This window comes from Ambystoma mexicanum, chromosome 1p (genome assembly GCF_040938575.1).
Source record: "Ambystoma mexicanum isolate Mex_15411 chromosome 1p, UKY_AmexF1_1, whole genome shotgun sequence".
Taxonomy (NCBI): domain Eukaryota; kingdom Metazoa; phylum Chordata; class Amphibia; order Caudata; family Ambystomatidae; genus Ambystoma; species Ambystoma mexicanum.
Genome location: NC_090921.1, coordinates 535,359,009 through 535,377,609, shown reverse-complemented (window position 1 = coordinate 535,377,609; position 18,601 = coordinate 535,359,009). Strand labels below are relative to the sequence as shown.

Genomic DNA, 18,601 nt, shown 5'->3' with positions numbered 1-18,601 from the left:
CACACACACACACACACACACACACACACAATCCCAGTGTTTCTGGTAGTCCTACGTCTATATCCTGTCTCTGGGACCCATGAGCCACTACCTGCCTAGGGCCCTTCCTCTTCTATGATGCCTTCCATCTCGCATCCGTCGAAACACCCAAAAACTCTCAGACAACGGACTCACTGTTCTTGGCTGTGCCAAAAACGGTACTCTCCCGACAAGGGGTCTTCTCGTGGATAACTCACTGTACGCGACATTTCCCCAGCCTCTCACCCAATCACGACGCAATGTATCTTTACAAATGACGTGCATCATCAGAACAGATACACAATGCTTTTGCGTCGCTGGGCAGGGATAACGCTTGCCTCCGTGTCTTGAATAGAATCAAGACCCCCAGCGCTACAGCAGGGGTAATCTTCATTCTAGGTCAAGACCGGTGGCGAGCATTATGCTTGTTCAAAGCTATTTACTACTGCCACTGCCACACATGCTATTGGCTTAAAGTAAAAAGGTCTCAAATGTGGCATCGCTGCACTAATCTGCTGCCTTCCAGATGTTGCTCCGACCGCAAAAGCTTTAGACACCATAGCACCCTTAACTGAAAGCGCCCCGAAACGCATCACATCTATGCCTGCCAGGGACATGACTTCTCGCACCCATCGGGCTATAGTCGCTGCTGTCATCGATTTAAATGGCTTCCTGTGCACGATGTGCAGCGGAGACACTCCTGCCGGTCTCAGTCTGCCCTTGTCTCATTTCATGATACAGTTGGCTACACACAACTGAGGCTGTTCCACAAAATAGGGATATGAAATAACCAACGAGTGGCACTTGGTTCTTTTCGCAATGGGTCAGGTCACACCATCCGGACAGAAGGTCTTCCTGTCAACCTCGAGAGCCTTCACATCAGATCCTCTTCTACAGGACACTAGAAATAACAATCGCTAATTTACCCAAAAAGCTGTCGGTCTGACAAATCCCTGTTCCATGGCCAGTTTATGAACAACCGCGAGACGGCGTCGACATCCCATAATTGTGTCTATGTGGGGATATGAGGCGTACTTAGTTTGATGCCCCGCATTAGTCCAACTACTGCAGGATGCTTTCCCGTAGGGCCCCAACCCAACGGACCATGCCCAGCTGAGATTGCTGGTCTGTAGCCTCCTACTGTTCGTGGTGCTTTTCCCCCTCTGGCTAGCACTAGAAAATTGAGTACACGCAATAGATGGGGCTGAAACAGGAGGATGGTCGCGCCGACAGCACCATTTCCACCAAGCTGCCTCGTAACTCCTGAGCATAGAGGGGGCCAAAGATTGTTGGTAAAATCTGCAGCTGGTCCTGAAGGTTATCTGCTCCCGATAACCTTCACGCTATCAGAGGTGGTTACCCTGTCTTCAGAGGGTTATCAATTCCTTGACTAGTCCGACAGGAGATTCTCCCAAGAGAAAGCACTTGTGGGTTCCATCAGAACTGCAAACCACGCTTGCGACTTCCAGTTCGGGTCTACTGTAATGGCTTCCGCCTTCGCTCTCCTGATCTTGGTCAAAACCCTGACTATCAGGATGAGGGGTGGGGGGGAGGGGTGAGGGAATGAAGAGGCATAGTGTTCTGTGCCCACCACGCTTGAAGAAAGGTGTCTGCCCCTTGTGCTTCCAGGCCCAGTATACAGCTGAAAAACATTGGTAACTGTTCAACCTGGACGTGAATAGGTCTGTGTTTAGGGGAAACTACCCGCATGAACACCTCTGGGTGCAGCATCCAGTCGCTGGAGTCGTGCCAGTAGCAACAGTTGGTCTGCCACGACGTTCTGCGCACCTGGGAGATACTCTGCATCTGCCATCACAGAGATCTTCTGATCAAGGCAGTAATGCCAGAAGTCCTTTGTTCGCTCCACTAGCATTCACAACAGAGTGCCGCCTAGGTGGTTGATGCATCGGACTGCAGATATGTTGTCCAGCCTGAGCAGATGCAACACTCCGCTTTGCCCTTCATAAAAGATTTTATCGCAAAAGAGCCTGCAAGCAGTTCTAAGCAATTGATGCGGAGGGACATTTCCTCCCGCGACCATCTGCCGCCCATTTCCAAGTGGCCGCACCTTACTTCCCAGCCTGCTCTGCTGGCATCAGACTCTGATGAGTACCCAGACGTCTTCGAAGATGGCCCGCCCGTTCCAGGGTTCCATGCTCTGGAGCCACAATTCTAGCTCTAATCTCCCTTCCCGATATAGGAGGTACCAGCTAATGATACTCAAGACCTGCTAGTAGATGACGGATCATCAGCCTCTGAAGGGCTCTGTAACGCAGGGGGCCCGGAAAGATGGCTCGGATGGAGGCAGCAAGCAGCCCAACAATCCTCGCCAGAGCTCAGAGATATGGACTTCGCAAACGCCGCACTCAACACATCACTCTAATTTTGGGAGCTGGTAGCTCCAGAGCACCCCCTTGTGTCTATTATAAACCCCAGGAATTCCAAGCGCCATCTGGGGACTAGCTCGGATTTCTCCCGATTTACCAGGAATCCTAGGGATGAAATCAACTGGGATGCCCACTGCATCTGGTTTTTGTTCACTAGCATGAGGATATCGTCCAAGTAAAAAAATCATGCAGCTACCTCTTTCCCTCATGGCAACTGCTACTGGGCTCATGACTTTCGTGAAGGCCCAGGGAGCCGAGGTGAGACCGAACGGAAGGCATTTAAATTGCCATATCTGGTCGTCCTACAGAAAGCTGAGGCACCTGCGGTTTTCCCTGGCAATCGGAATAGTCAGATAGGCATCCTTCAGATCCAACCGCACTAGCCAGTCTCCCTTCCAGAGGATGTCCCGAACGAACTGCACTCCCTCCGCCTTGAAGTGCCTGTAACCCAGCCACCCATTGAGGTCCTTTAAGTTGAGAACCGGCTTTATTTTCTCTCTCCTGTGGAGGTTTCTGCTTGGTTGCAGAATTCTATTGCGCCCTTGCTCTTCTGCTCCTGGGTGACGGCAATATCCTAGTCCTCTGCGCCCACAATTGCTGCACCAACGCGCTGGGAAGAAGTCTTGTTAACGGGTCTGCCAATAATATGCTCGTGCATTCTAAGGCTCTCTAAGGACCGGACGCACAGCCTCTGCTGTGACCGGTCACAGGAAAAAAAAGAATAATAAAAAAACACTTGTGGGGAAAACCTTTTTAATGGACGTTTGCGCTTTCTCAGGGGCCGTCTATGTGCCGACAATTCTTCCCATTTCTTTGTCAATGGCCTCACCAAGTAAAAGATCCTGAACGGCTTGTGGCCCATTGTGCTCTTTTGGGTCAATACTGCCATCATCAGCCGTCCATCAGAGTAAATATTAAAGGATATTTGTACCGTGCACTATCACCACCGGAGTGGTCCCCTGGCGCTCTGAAAGAAAAGAAAAAAAAGGGAGGGGTGGGGGAGTTAGTGGGATGAGCTGGAGAAGTGCAAGAGAGCAGTGATGTGCTGTTGGCGGCCTCAGCCCGGAAATCTGTTGGCTGCGCTTGGGGTGTTATACTGTCGGAAGACGTTGTGTGCTGTTGTGCGGGTCCATGTGTGCTTTGTTTTGTTGTTGCAGTGTGATGTTTGTGCGGATTGTTGTGTTGTAGGTTGGTTCGAATTTGAGAGGTGTATGCAGAGGGTGAAGTTGTTAGTGTGTTGGTTAATTTGCATTGCCGTCTTGAAGTGAGGCGCAAAATTTCTGCATTTCTTATTAGGTTCGGTGTGTGGGCGTCTCTGTGTCTATGTCCAGATCAGGGGCTGTACAACACTCACGGTCCCTTTCCCATATGGCATCCGATCATATGCATAACCTTGCCCAAGTTGGGTACCCGCCGCCTATGTAGCCCCTGTTTGTATGCAGGGCGGGCAGGCGTTTGTGTGTCCCTTGCAGTCTAGCCCAGAAAGCATTCCCATTCTAGTCTAGTAGGAGGGCGGCATTGGTAAGCCTGGGTTTACTCCCTCCATGTGTTGGGGCTGCTCGGCATTCATCATCTTATTCGGTTGCTCATTCATGTTACCGCTCCTACCCCCTTTGGAATGTGGCAATGCTGATGCTTGCAATTATGTCCAGGCGCGGCGTCTGCCTTCATTCACAACTCTCTTCGGTCCATGCCCCTGTAAATATCCACAGCTTAGTTACTGTGACAAGTGCTAACGTTCACCCAACTTTATACAGGTATGATATATAGTAGCATTTATCAAGTGGGTGAAGGGTGTACGCTGGGAGTTGGCTGGGGATGCTAGATTCTGTCCTCATGGGTGTCGCTTGTGTCCTGTTCGACATAGTGTCGTGTCGTCTCTCTTGTTGTAGTGAGAGTTTCTTTATTCGGTTCTAGAGGTTGTCATTGTCGTCCTAGATTTGTCATCCTTTTCATTGCGATTCTCGTTTGGTGGTTTGGTTTTTCAGTTTGAATCTGTGATGTTGAAGAGACAAGTTTTTAGTAATTTTCTGAATTGTAGGTGGTCTTTGGTGTTTCTTTCGGGATATGGTTCCAAGTTTTTGCGGCTAAGTGGGAGAAGGAGGAGCCTCCAAGCTTTTTCTTCCAGACAGATTTCGTTGCGTGATCCGAGGAGTCTCGTTGGCTTGTAGATTGTTAATTTCTTTTGCAGGAATTCAGCTCCTTGTCCGCTGATTGCCCTGTGTGTTATGCACATTGTTTTGAATGTGATGCGATGTTGGAGCCAGTGCAGTGCTTTTAGGACTGGAGTGATGTGGTCTCTTCTGGATAGTTTGAGGAGGAGTCTGGCTGCTGCATTTTGGATCTATTGTAGTTTCTTCAGGAGGTATTCTGGTATCCCGAGATAGAGGCTGTTTGCATAGTCGATTCTTGACACGATGAGGGCTACTATTGTGAGTGAAGGAGAGGAAAGGTAAGATTCTTCTTGCCGTGTGAAGGAGGAAGAAGCATTTCTTGATTATTGCATTTATTTGTGGTTCTAAGGTTAGGGTGTTGTCCATCAGGACCCCCAGATTTTTTACTACCTTACATGGAATTGGTGCTGTTCCCATTTCCGTTGGCCATAGAATATAGGTGTTCTCTTGATTTTTGGATATAATCATGATTTTTTTCTTTTCCTGGGTTGATTTTCAAGTTGTTGGCATTCATCCAATTAAAGAATTCTTTTAGACACTCAATTAGGGTTGAGTGATCGGCTTGAGTGTCTTCAATTTTGTAGATGATTTCAGCGTCATCTGCGTAGTTGTAGCATGTAATTTTCTATTTTTTGAAGATTCCGATTAGTGCAGTTTGGTAGATGTTGAAATAAAGTGGTGATAGTGAGGACCCTTGTGGTACTCCACAGTCGTTGACTCGTGGTGTGGATTTAAAGGGCTTAAACCAAACTGTTTCTGTTCGGTCTGCTAGGAAAGATTTAACCCAGAGTAGTGCCGTGTCCGTTATGCCTATGTCTTCTAGTCTTTTGGTTAGGGTCTCATAGCTAACTGTGTCAAAAGGCTGCAGAGAGGTCGAGCAGAATCAGGGCTGAGGTTGTGTCGAAGTCCGTGTTTGTTTTTAGGTCGTCCCAGATGGATAGTAGTGCTGTTTCTGTTCCTCTTATGGGTCTGAAGCCAACTTGTGCTTGGTCCAAGAGGTGGTGCTTTTCTACGTGTTCTTGGGTTAATTTGTATACGTAGGCTTCCAGGAGTTTTGCTGGGTAGGGAATGTTTGAGATCAGCCTGCAGATGGAGAGGTCTTCTACGTCGCCACTTGTGTTTTTTAAGAGTGGTTTGATATATGCTGATTTGAATGTTTTTGGTATTGTTCCTGTTGCTAGTGAGATATTTAGGAGGTTTCTGTAATATTCTTATGGTGTTCCTTGTGCGAGGATTTATTTGTAGATGTCAGGCAGGCACGGATCCATGGTTGAACCAGATTTCTTGCTGTGTTTCACCAGCAAGACGAACGCCTCTGCTGATATTAGGGGAAAGTTTTGAAGTTTGTGTTGTGGTTCTGCGTTAGGTTCGGTTGGTTGGTCTGTTTTGTGTTATTTGTCAGATGTTGTTGATTTTGTTCTTGAAGTGGTCTGCCAGGTCGTTGCAAAAGTTTCTCTGAGGGGGTTGGGGTGTTGTGGCAGCCTGGTGGGTTTCTCATTTCTTTAATGATGTTGAACATTTCTTTTTGTGAGTTTGTCGCATTGGTGATTCTGTCGTCATAATGCCTTCTCTGCGCCTTTTGTATTTCCTCCTTATATGCTCGGATTTGTTTCTGGAACAGTTTTTTTTTTCTCTGGGTTGTATTCTTTCCTCCATTCCAGCTCAATTTTCTTGTTGTCCTTTTTCATGGCGCTTAGTAGTGGGGTGAACTATTTTGCCATTTTTTTTTTGATGGGGTGAATGGTTTTTTCTGGGGCGATATTTTCGATTGTATCAGCGATCCATTTGTGTAGCAGCTCCGCTTTCCCCTCTAGGTCAGCCAGCTCTAGTTCTGTAATTGAGAGTTTGGTGGTCTCCAGTTGTTCGAACAGGTTGCTTGTTTTTGACGGTTTTCCAGTTACTTTTTGTGGTGGTGAATTTGGGGGCCTGGATGCAGAGTGGAGTTGGTAGTCTGATGATGAAAGGGGTGATGAGATGGTTGCTCCACAGTATGTGATACATTTTTCCTGGGCAAAGATTGCGTCGAGGGTGTGTCCTGCCGAGTGTGTTGCTCCTTTGACCAGCGGTCGTAGTTTCATGGTTGTAAGTTGTCCGATCAGTTAGTTTTGGGAGTTGGTGTGACTTACTTCAAACCAGATGTTGAAATCCCCCAGGATAAATTAGATGTTTGTGATTGATGGCTATGCTGGTGATGGCTATGTTGGTGATGGCTTCTATGAAGTTATCAACAAAGGTTGCATCATAGGACGGTGGTCTGTACACCAGGATGAAGGCGACGTTGGTTTTTGGGTTCGCCGATAATGATCATGGTTTTGCAGTTGATGATGTTCAGAGGGTTGTCTGTTTTTATTTTTAGGTGCTCTTTGAATGCCATCGCCAGACCTCCTGCATTTTTATTTTTCCTGTTTATTTGGAGGCATTTGAAGCTGGCTGGGGAGGCAGCTTTGGAGTATGATTTTGTAGTCGACATCCAGCCATATTTGTGATGAATAGGATGTCAATGCGAGAAGGTCGGTGTTGGGGTGTTTCCTTTAAGGTCGATCTCTAGTTGAGGTGTTGGTACAGGTGCGTCGGTGTCGTCGAAGAGTTCTTCTTGGTTCAGTCTTAGGTATTTGTTTTCCTCAGGTTCTTCTTCCACAAATTGTGGGTGCCGAGTGGAGGTTACTCTTGATTTGGTGATGTAGGGTGTTATTGTGTCGATTATGTTTTTATTTCTAGCATTGTCTAATCTTCTGCACGGTTGTGTATGGTTGTCTGCTGTTGCCGATTCTCGCGCTGGGTTGGTTCATTCTGGTGACTGGTTGTTTTGCGAGGTATGGAGTGAAGTACAGGGATTTTTCTCTTCTCTCAGCGTTGGTTAGACTGTAGTTCCTGCAAGTATTTTCTGCAGTTGCGCGTCTTTGTTGTTGTTCCGGTGCATTTGTTCTTTCTGCTCTTTTTCTTCCACTCAGTACAGGTCGTTTGCGTGGCATTCTGGGGTTGAGAGCTGTTTTGGTCTTTATTTGTTTGTTTTGCTTTGGCTGTCTTGTGATGTAGTACTGGGTGAGGGGAATAATCCGCTATAGGTTTGGGTGCGGTCGGTTGGTGGTCAGCAGCTGGTATTACCAAATTGTTTAGTCTGTGTTTTTAGTAAGGTAGGGAAGTTAGTTAGTATTGTATCGTTGGGTTAACGTTGGCTGCCCTTAACATGAGGCTCCCTGGACAAGGTTCATTATGTGGGGTTGGAAGGGTATCTTGTTACTACACAAATGAACTAATGATTTCAATGCCAACAGCTAGATTTGAGAGCCCCGCACGGTGGGAGAAAGGGCTACGGCCAATCGGTAAAAGATTACAGTCCTAAACACAGGTGACGAATTACAAATCTAAAGACCTCTAAACACTTCCAGACTCGAGAGTACTGCACAGTGGGAGAGAGGCCCACGCCCAACAGATGAAGGAGTAAAATTCTAAACACAGCTCAATTTGAGAGTCATGTATAGTGGGAGAGAGGCCTATGCCTAACAGGTGAAAGAGTACAAGTCTAAACACAGCTAGTTGGTTCCACGTCTTAAAATCACGACCAAAAATGGCAGTGTATACAAAATATGGTTGCAAAAATGCTGTAGTTTTGCCGCCACAATCATGTAAAGGATGCAGGGGACACCCCGGACCTATTATACCATTTAAGGGAAGCGGGGGCCCACCCACTGCATTTGTGCCAGAATTTTTTTTACCTGCAACATTTTTGCCGCAATTTTATTACCCAATACCAGCTAGTTTTGAGAGTCCTGTATGGTGGGAGGGAGGCCTATGCCTAACAGGTGACGGAGTCCAATTCTAACTTGAGGGAGTCCTATGCCTGACCGTTCAAATGGGTGGTATAAGAGACATCACTATTCTTAATAGTGTGAAAGTAAGGAAGGCTGACAAGGTGTTATTTAATACTAAGGTGTTTTAGGATATATTTGATAAGTGGGCTAGGTTTGCAGGGTAGAGTTATTGCTTTATTCCCACCTAGGCCACTCTTACCTTACTGGTCGTTGCTGGTTGACGGCTGGCCACTGGCTTCCCCTGCGGACACCCTCTGGAGCCACATCTGTTGGAGCCGCCCTTTGCCTTGGGGCACTTAGCTGCCGGTGGGCTGCCCTGCAATGGTCAGTAATGTTCCTCCAGAAGGACAAATCATGTCACGGGCCGGGCTGGGGAGGCGGGATGAACGAAGATCAGGAAGCGGGGAACGAAGGGGTGCGGGCGGGCGGACAGAGCAGGGGATATTTTTCAAAAAATGTGGGTGCAACGGAGTCTAACAGCAGGGCAGCACTCACCTGGGCAAGCACAGAGGAAGGGGAGCTCGGATAAATAAAACTCATGTGCATAATCCATAGTTGATAAAACAGGGGCCGTACAAATAGCTTCTTTTAAGTCCTCAAAGTGTCTATTCATTTCTTTAATCCATTCCAATTTACCATTTTTGGTCTTCTGCCCTTCTCTGAGACTTTGTAACAGCGGCCTTCTGTAGGCTGCGTAGTCTAGGATCCATGCCCTACAATAATTACATAAGCCCAATAACTGCTTCTTTTCCTTGACAGTACTGGGCCTAGGGGTGTCCCACATACTGCTGCCGCGCTATCTGGTAATATTTTGTTCTCCATTTGTAGAAATAAGTTGCCCCAAGTATAGTATCTCCTGTTGGCAGTATTGTATCTTCTTTTTATCTGCTTTGTAAGCCAGCAATCGCAATAATGCAATATAAACCTTCCTGCACTGATCATTTTCACTACATACCATATCATCCACATACTGGATGATTGTGCTATAGGCACCTGAATATTTACCAAGTCGGCATGCAGTACTCTATTGAAAATACTTGGACTTACCCTTGAGGCAATGTTGTGTGCTCAAAGCGTCGTTGACCATGCGTAATGCAGTGAGATACCATGAATCAGGGTGAAGGGGGATTGAGAAGAACGCATTCTTTAGATCCACCACTGTGAAGTAGGACACCGTCTTGGGATGCTACATAGAATTGCTGCCGGATTTGTACCTACCGGAAACTCCTTCTGCATCACATCATTAAGAGAACGTAGATCCTGGATAATCTTCCAACCACCCCCTCTTGCTTTCTTGACTGGGTATATGGCCGTATTACATGGGGATGTGGATGGCACAATGATCCCTTGCTCTAATAGAGCCTTTTATCGCTGCCTCTACTTCCCAACGGGTACTGCCACACCCTCGGGAGTACTGCTCCTAACCTCAATGTAATCTGTACTGGGGTCACATCTCTCAGTAACCCAACATCATGTGGATTAACAGTCCATAATTGTGCTGGCACATATCGCATGTCCTCCTAAAAAAATAAAGACAGGGTCACCACTGCCATCAGGGGGCACTGTACCTTCCTATACTGCACCATGATATCACAGGGAGTGCAGATTTCAAAAGTGATCTCCCCATTTTGCTCAGTGTCCTCAATAAGTAATTTCCTTCAATTGTACTGTCTGGTCTACACATAGTACTGTGCGCCACTCGCACCCGTCTTGGTCTGTTCCAATCAGGACTACTCCTTTGTCTGACACTACTAGTTCTTGCAAATCTAAATGACAATATTGTCCCTGCCACCATCTCGGGTGGCACCATGGGTCGGAAAATAAAACCTGTGGGCAATCGCCAACATTTTGTGGCAATTTGAGGCACTGCTTTTGCAAGTACCTTGATACCATAGACAAATATATCCGGGAGCACAGGAACCCCACGGACTACTGACTCCTTGCCATTGCATTGATTATTACCATTGCTCAAGCTACACACTAGACCTTGATCTGCGAATGATATAGTTACATTTAGTTTACTGAGCAGATCCCTACCCAACAAGTTAACAGGGGAACTCTCTGAATATAACAAGCGGGCTCTTACTACCTTCCCTTCCACTTTTATATCCAGCTCCTTAGTGTATGGAACCTTAGAAATAGCACCAGAGAATCCCTGCGTGTCAAGAGTTTTACCTAATAATGGAAAGTCCCCTCCATAATAAATTATTTAGTTGTACCTGAATCTACCATAAATATAAATTGCTCCTTTCCCATTTCCGCCTCCACCAAGGGCTCATCTTTAGGGAGTGCGGTTGTCAATAGGATTGGACACACAAGTGCTCTCTGTGGGCTGTCCGAATCAGAATATGTATTTGTCCTGGGGAATAAAAAAGGGCCGCCCCCGCCATTGTGGGCGCCTGTTCCCCCTGTTAAACTGTGTTCCCTCACCCTGCTGCGGTTGTTGCCCACATTGCCCTTGCAGGTCAGCCCCATAAGGGAACTGATTTTTACCCCCTCACCCAAATTGCCTTTGTCCCATTCCTCGAGGCCCTTGGAATACCTGCCCTGGCGGTGATGGCCCATAATGAAATCCCATCCCAGGCCTGTTACTGCATTCTCTTGCGAAATGCCCCCATCTCCCACAATACCAGCTCTGTGATGTTCCCATTCCTCCACCCCAGGGGCCTATCCCCACCAAAGCCTCCTGCTCTTGCTCCTCGAAATCCTGGTACTTGGTGCTCCTTCATACCGACACTGTGGGTTGGGGTACTGTCCCCCACCCCATTGTCCCCGTCCTCCTTCGCCCCATAGTGCCACAAGCGTGGCATTCACAATTTGTTGAGTTTCTCCTGACCTTTCCCCCTGAGCCGGTGCCGGCACTGGTGCTTGGACAACAACCTTATTTAGTTTCTTTTCCACTCGTTTTGCCTCCTCCATTTGCCGCTTCTGGGCTGTCTTCCTGTCCCGCTACTTGATTCTCTTACAACGGTGAGCTATACAACTTGTTCACTAGGCCCCTGTTCAGCATTCTTGACTCCCTGTGTATTTCATATACGAATTACGCAGAAGACACAGGTGCTTATCCCACTCACAGGTGACTAACATGCTGACATGAACACCCTCACCACTATTTACTCCACAATCCAGTCCTGGATGGCAGATAACTGGTTATGCCTCAACAGCTACAAAACCGAACTTCTGTTAATCGGATCACCCACCACCCTGAGCAATCTTGACAAATTATACATGTCCTTAACCACTGACAATATACCCATCACAGTATCTAATAATGTCAAGACCCTCGGCATCTACCTCGACTCGAACCTCACTATGGACAGACAGGTCAACGCCATTGCCTCCTTATCGGCCTACTACTCCAAAGTTCTTAATGCAGCTAGGCCCTTCTTATCTCGACAAAACTGCCTCACCATTACTAGGACAATAATCGGATCAAGACTTGACTACTGCAATGCCCTCCTTGTAGGGATCGCCAGTAAAAACTTGACTAACCTTCAACTTGTTCATAATAACGCTCTCAGGGCGGCAACAGGAACCTCGAGAAAAGACCACATTTCTGAAGTGAGAAGGCAGGCTCACTGGCTCCCTGTCAAAGAGAGAATGCTCTTTAAAAACCTATCCCTAACGCACAAATGTTTCCACGATTTGGCACCCCCATAACTGGCCCAAAGAATCTCCAAGCATACCTCCTCCAGCCCCCTAAGAAAAGACTACACCAACCTGATCGCCATGCCTAAGACACGAAGAGTCCGTGCTGGGGGTTTGAGCTTACCCACTATGACCGCATCACAGTGGAATGCTCTTCCCAATCACCTACGCATGATTGACTCCCACTTAGCATTCCGCTAAGCTATTAAAACTACGCTTTGTGTCTAATGGTGCTATGTGCACTCCCTACATCTGCCTGCACTGTGGCTGGTGATAGCAGCTTCTCAGAATGCCTGCATACAGGAATACTACTCTTCCTAAACATATGCCTTCCATGTAACTCAGCGTCACTGTTGTCTTCTCTCCTAGGTTTCTATAATCAAGCCTGTGACCTATGTTTCTGTAATCAAGTAATAATACCGGTTGACCACTGTCATTTGTAACCACTGAATAAGTCTACTTACAACTTCATGTAACAGCGCCTCGATGCCTCCAGGCTGTAAGTGCGCTATACAAATGCAAATAAATAAATAAAATGCATCTCTGTCCACACTTTGGCTTCAACTCACACAATTTTATCTAGTGCCTTCGGGACCTCTTTTGGTAGTCCCCTCTTTACGATAAAATGGTAAAGAGTGGTCCCATTGCCCTCCTGTCTCAACTCTCCAGATTTCCTGTAATTTAAGAATAAACCTAACCTGGGTCCTCATCACCCATCGTGCACTGAATTAAAGAATGTAAATCAGGGGTATCTGGGTGCATCTTTCGTAGGGCATTGCATACCCTTGTCCCAACTTCATTAAAGGCTGCTCAATCATGTTCATGATCTGCAAGACTTACCCCAGGGCACCCAGCCCTTGTCCACATGTCCCCAGCCTGGTCCCCAACTATGGCGACCAGTAAACTCTTAAGGTCTCCTAGTGCTAAAGCTACCCCTGCTGTTTGCTTTTCAAATTCATAGATCCATTTACTGGCTCTGGCTGTAAGGTGGAGGGCAGGGGGCTGTGGGGGGTGGGGCGGGCAGAGCTTTAAATCAAATTATTTTTGTCGATTTGAGGCCATGGCACATACTGCGTTATCACTTATCCCTACTCCTTTATGTACAAGAGGCATCTATATGTCCATTTTGTTTTCTACCCCTTTTTTTAGTATTCTTCTGATCTTGTACTACCACCATTAAATCTGGTCTATTTCTTGGTCTATTCCTTCTCACTGCCTCTTGTGGCGGGGATGGGTTTCTCGAGGCCTCCTGTCCTTTATCTCCTTCTTGCACTGCCTCTTCATTCTTTCTGCCCTTTGATCTTCCCATTTATGTTCCCCTTGCTTGTTCTACTTCTTGTCCCAGGACCGTCCATACCCTGCCCCATCATCTTTTTCGACATAAACATTTCTTATTGCCTGAGGGTTGAGTCTAACCAAAAAATCTCCTGACTTCCACTCCCCTATTTTCTGCACCAGTACCCTTATTTCTGGTGGCACTTCTTCAGCTTCTTGTAACCTAACTAACCTTTGCGCAATGCTCTTAACTGGCTTGTGAACCCCCCCCACCCACCTGAGTACACTGATGCTGAAGGTAGGTCAGCACTTGTGGATGGGTTATATGGAGGTGGAGGTGCAAAAGCTCGAGTACCGCCCCCCACCCCAGTTGGCAAATTCTGTTGACGACACTCTCTCTACCACTGGAGGCTTATAGACTGGATTTGTATACCCTACTGCAAGTTTAGGCATTACAGGGTATACCCCCTTACATTGGATAGCTTTTTCATCTTCCTGATCTTCCATACCCTTGAATAATCGCCAGAGATATAGAATCTCTTTTTTGGAATTCCACCCCCCCCCCCCTTTATTTTGCTGCTAAAAAGATGGACCTTTTTTTCATACATACACGTCCCCTTGCGTTATCTCTTACAAGATTATAGTCACATGTGCGTGTTCACTCGAGTTTTCCTCAGTAACGAAGTCCCAATACTGGCCTGTCTTTCTTTCGAGAGCCATACCCCACTTTAGTGAGCAGAGAGGATTTCTATTAAAGTGGCTCCTACTAAAACCGTTTCAGGAACACATGTTTTTTGATTTAGGGGACTGGTGGCTATAGATGGGCGTGACTCCTTCCTGGTGACTAGGCCTGGATCTTCACAAAGTACGGGGGAAAGACTGAGATCACGTTGGGAATGTCACCATTTGTAAGGGTGTCCCCAATTGTAAGGTTGTCCCTAATTACGCTCACACCAGAATAAATACACCCTTCTAGGGAAATAAGGCCAAGAGTCTATCTTGTAAGGATAACCAGTTTAATCTTGCAGAAAAGGAGGATGGTAGCAAAGAACTCTTCTCCCTGAACGGTCTTCGTCTGTCCCTCATCCGTTCCTTTCTCCGGCCACAGTGATGCCATGCAGGAGGTTATATAAGCCTATCTTGCTATAGCTGCATCACTGGATACAGGCCATGGCTCCAACCCAAACCGTCCTGCTTCCATACAAGGGATGCCCCAAAGTCTTCCTTTCTTTATTGTCAGCGGTTTCCGTTATGCTACACTACATTTTTCTAGCTAATGCAAGAATACACTGCAGCTCATGCTTTTCTTCGTTTTGCTACCTACGAACATTTCAAATATAAAACCATTTTCCTGTCATTCTCTCCATATTTCACTCATTGCACTCATGTTTTTAGCTGGTCCTGTGATCTTTCCTTGAAACCTTATTTTCGTGATTCTGCAGTTTGTCCCAAAGAGCATGCAAATCAGCATTCAGCCTGCATGGGCTCTTGACGGACAGTCGACAGGAGTGCTAGCCTTAATGACGCAACACCGAGATCCATTTTTAGCGCAGGCCACATTCCTTCTGGGGGACGGAGCTCGACTCCTCTATAGCACTCCAAGATTTACATTTGCCTAGGATCTGTCATTACAAATGTATTCAGCTAATAGTTAATTGCGCCTTATATTTAAACAATAACTGCCTTCTTCTTCAATATCTCCCCATGTCTGTGTATGTAATTATATTTGCATGAAAAAACCTCCCCAGTGCCACTCCTCCCCCCATTATAGTGCCTAAAAGAAGTCAAAAGAAGCCTTGCCTAACTCTAAAGTGCTTGGGAGTGCGGGAAGACCTGCAGTAATGCACAGGGGACCCCCATCTGGCCTACTTGGGTGAGATATGGCCGTGGTACACATCCTCCCTTGAAAATTCCTCCTGCAGTGCATCCCAATCTGTTCGATGCAATGGTGGTGATTGTATATCAGCCTACTGTGAGTGCACTTTACCTCTTACCGTACATGCCAGGTGCAGCGACTCATGAATACTGTGATATTTCATATATGATGGGCTGCGATTCAGTTAAGGGTGCTTGGGGGAAGCCAGGGTCATGTCTAGTGTGTGCAGATGTGTGTGTACACAGAGACATAGCAAAACAACTTCAGTGCATGGAAGATCTTTTACTGGTTCTATTGTAATGTAACAGCCATCAGAGCTTGTCAACCTCTTTGAAGACTGGACATTGACAAAGCAATAGCCAGACTATCAGGAGGAGGGGTGGGCACACCAGGTGGTGGACAGTGCACTTCCTTTATAACTTCTTTTAAGAAGCATTGCATTGAATGAGTAATCAAACTGATGCAACTAGGCATTCAGACACAGTTTAGGCAGCCAAATGAGATCTAGTCCATATTGTACAGAGAAATCCCTTAGTAATAGAGTAAGACTGGCATGAGTCTATACAGTGAATCAAAAGTACAGCAAGCCATCCTCTAGTGTCGGTCGACTAGAAGCTAGCAAAGATGTGCCTTTAACTTTTTGTCCATTTTATATTAACTATTTATTGTGTATTAGATGTGTTCCAATTCGTCTTTATTGACGTTCTCAAATACTCAAAGTTAATGTGACACTATGTTTTCAAGGCATCAGTTGGCCCTGGGAGCCAAAAGAAGCTCCTGGTAGCGATTAGTTTCAAACTAACAAGGCTCTACTATGCTAGAAGCAGGAGTTAAATAGCTCCTAGCTCCCCCTCAATTTCGAACTCACACCCACAGGCATGTTTCCCAGTGTACCCAGGGTTAGCAAACAGCTCAAGGAGGGATGGTGAACCAGAGTCAGTCAACTTTTTTATTTGTTGCTGACTATCTCAGGGAGTGGCGAGTTAGCCACCAACTCCACTGTGTAATATTATTTTTAACTCTGACGGGGCCCAGAAATCCCTTGGCAGATTAGGGCGTGGAGAGGGAGATTAGTCAGGCCTGAAGCCATGCCAGAGGTTTGTTTTGCGTGGGCTCTGTACACTGCCCACTGCAGCTGAATGAGAGTATACCAATGAGGGTCTTAGCTTTGCAGTCTGGGGAAAGTGAGATCCTTTAAGATGATAACGTACTTAGGACCAGCTATGTGAACGCTATTGGTGATGTGATGCAGATCACTGTGGGGCCAGGTAGGGTGCACATCTGAAAGCAGCACCCCACTGGTATCCACTTTCTTTGGTGGTGATGTACACGCAAGTGCCACCATATTTATCCAGATTGACAAAAAATAAAAAACAACACTACAACCCGCCGAAAACACACGGGAATGCCCCTACATACAGCACAATCAGTGAATCAAACGATTGGGATGCTTGACCACTGGCCTAGTGTATGTGTACCAAAACTTAACCTTGTTTAACCTGGTGTTAAAGGGGGCCTGAGAAAAAAAGAACAAAAATATGTTTGTTGAGACTCTTCTTTCCATGCACTGTATACATGGAATGCTGAGAATGTTATGCTCTTGATGGTTCTGTGAATGTCAGTTGAGAAGATGGGTTGACAGAGAGGATGCCGGTGGATGTCTGTCCATGTAATTTGTCTGATGTGAACTAAATGTATTCCTGTACCTTGTATCGGGAGCTGGAACTTAGTAAAGATGTTTCCTGTTCCTACACTGGTGTCAGTGTTATGCTTGGCCAGGACCCCAACTTAACGCTGAATTATTCACTTATACTTTGCTAGCAAACCATTCTCTGAACAACGCTGGTGGAGAAGGTGTAAATTCCTTCCAGCCACCAAAACAGAGCCTGAGGGAACAGAGTTGAGATCTTGTCACACAAAGCTCAAAAGGGAGTGTTTTGGCACTGAGGGACCTTAAACAAAAGGACTTGTGAGTCCAGGTCTTCAAATAAAAAATCTGTGGGGGAGCGGGAGTGTCATTTTAGGCACGAAGATGCCCATTGCTTGCGGATAATTCGATCAGCACAACCTAGAGAAAAGGAGTACGGATTAGAACCTGGGGCACATGAGCGGGAGGTCACCCTTGAATGTCCCTGGTTTCCACCATCCTCAAGCCTATGGCAATGGTATGCTGGTCCAATCAGCGATATATAGGTATATAGGTGATATATACCTATATATACGGTATATAGGTGATCAAGAATGTAGGTATATAGGTATATATACACCTCTATACGGTATATAGGTATATGCACACCTATACGGTATATACACACCTATACGGTATATAGGTATATATACACACCTATACGGTATATAGGTATAGAAAAAAGAAATAAGAGCTAAGCATTACCATCCGGCCCCCTTCTCACAAGTCGAAGAAAATACTTTACAGAGGCCGCTGCATTTCGGTCAACACTTTCCGTTGTGGGAACTCTAGATTCGCTTCCACATTACAGATAAGGGACTACAAACCCCAGCATGCAAAGCACTGTTGAGCAAAGAGCGCTGAATGGTTGTAGGTGTCGAATACGTTAAGGGCGCATGTCAAGTCATGGCGTGGACGCTACTTCAATCATGGAGGACGCATCGTTTTAGGGTGTCTTACCCGCCTCATGCCGAACCATTGGCTCCTGTCCCCGGTCCTTCAGTACGGCCTTCAAGGCGGGCTCTGCCTGGCGGTCCATCATCTGCCCTAGACAGTAGGCTGCTTCATGCTTGAGCAGCGCGGACGGGTCATCAAACGCTCCGCAAATGCCCGAGATGGCTTCAGCTCCACCTATGGCACGCAGGGTGAAGAGTGCCCGGAAACGTATACTTAGGAGCAGGCTTTGGTCAGCCAGCTCTCGTCCGAGTCGCCGAATCTCCTCCGCAGGTACCATCTTCATGTCTACTGGACCGATTTACGATGTTAACGCTTACCCTAAGCAACGGGGGCCGCCATCTTAAGAGCGGTATGACAGCTCAACTGGGGCAAACCAAAAACGTTACCCACGAAAACTGAGCTATAGTGCGTAAAGAAAGAGTTAACATAAAAATAGAGAAACGTATTCTTATGTATTTCATCGACGAAGAATTTACAATGATACTTGTTGGAAACCATCTTTATTGTAAAGGTTATCACACAGCTACCCCCCTCGTTCAAAATGGTACAAGCCGGACAGGGTCGGTGTTCTGTAATATTTGGTATCCCTTACCGATCCGGTATCCCCTGGTCTTAGGCTGTCTGAGGAAGCCGCTGATTTAAAGCTTTCTCTAATAAACAGTGATTTATCTATACCTACAACGGAACAAAGCTCGGCATTACATAAACTTTAACTTGTCATTAAAATACGAGGCTTCGACTGAAGCCATTAATGACTGTTACAGTTC

General features: G+C 46.5%; 1 protein-coding gene across 1 annotated transcript in view; it reads right to left on the bottom strand.

Annotated features, from left to right (window-relative positions):
* DOHH (deoxyhypusine hydroxylase) overlaps window positions 1-18,203 on the bottom strand; it is an 81,231-nt gene extending 63,028 nt beyond the window's left edge. The window contains exon 1 of the mRNA XM_069649450.1: window positions 17,838-18,203. Within this exon, the coding sequence (XP_069505551.1) occupies window positions 17,838-18,117 (280 nt within the window). The 5' untranslated portion in view covers window positions 18,118-18,203. The remainder of the gene's footprint in view (window positions 1-17,837) is intronic.
* Between the last annotated feature and the right edge of the window lie 398 nt (window positions 18,204-18,601).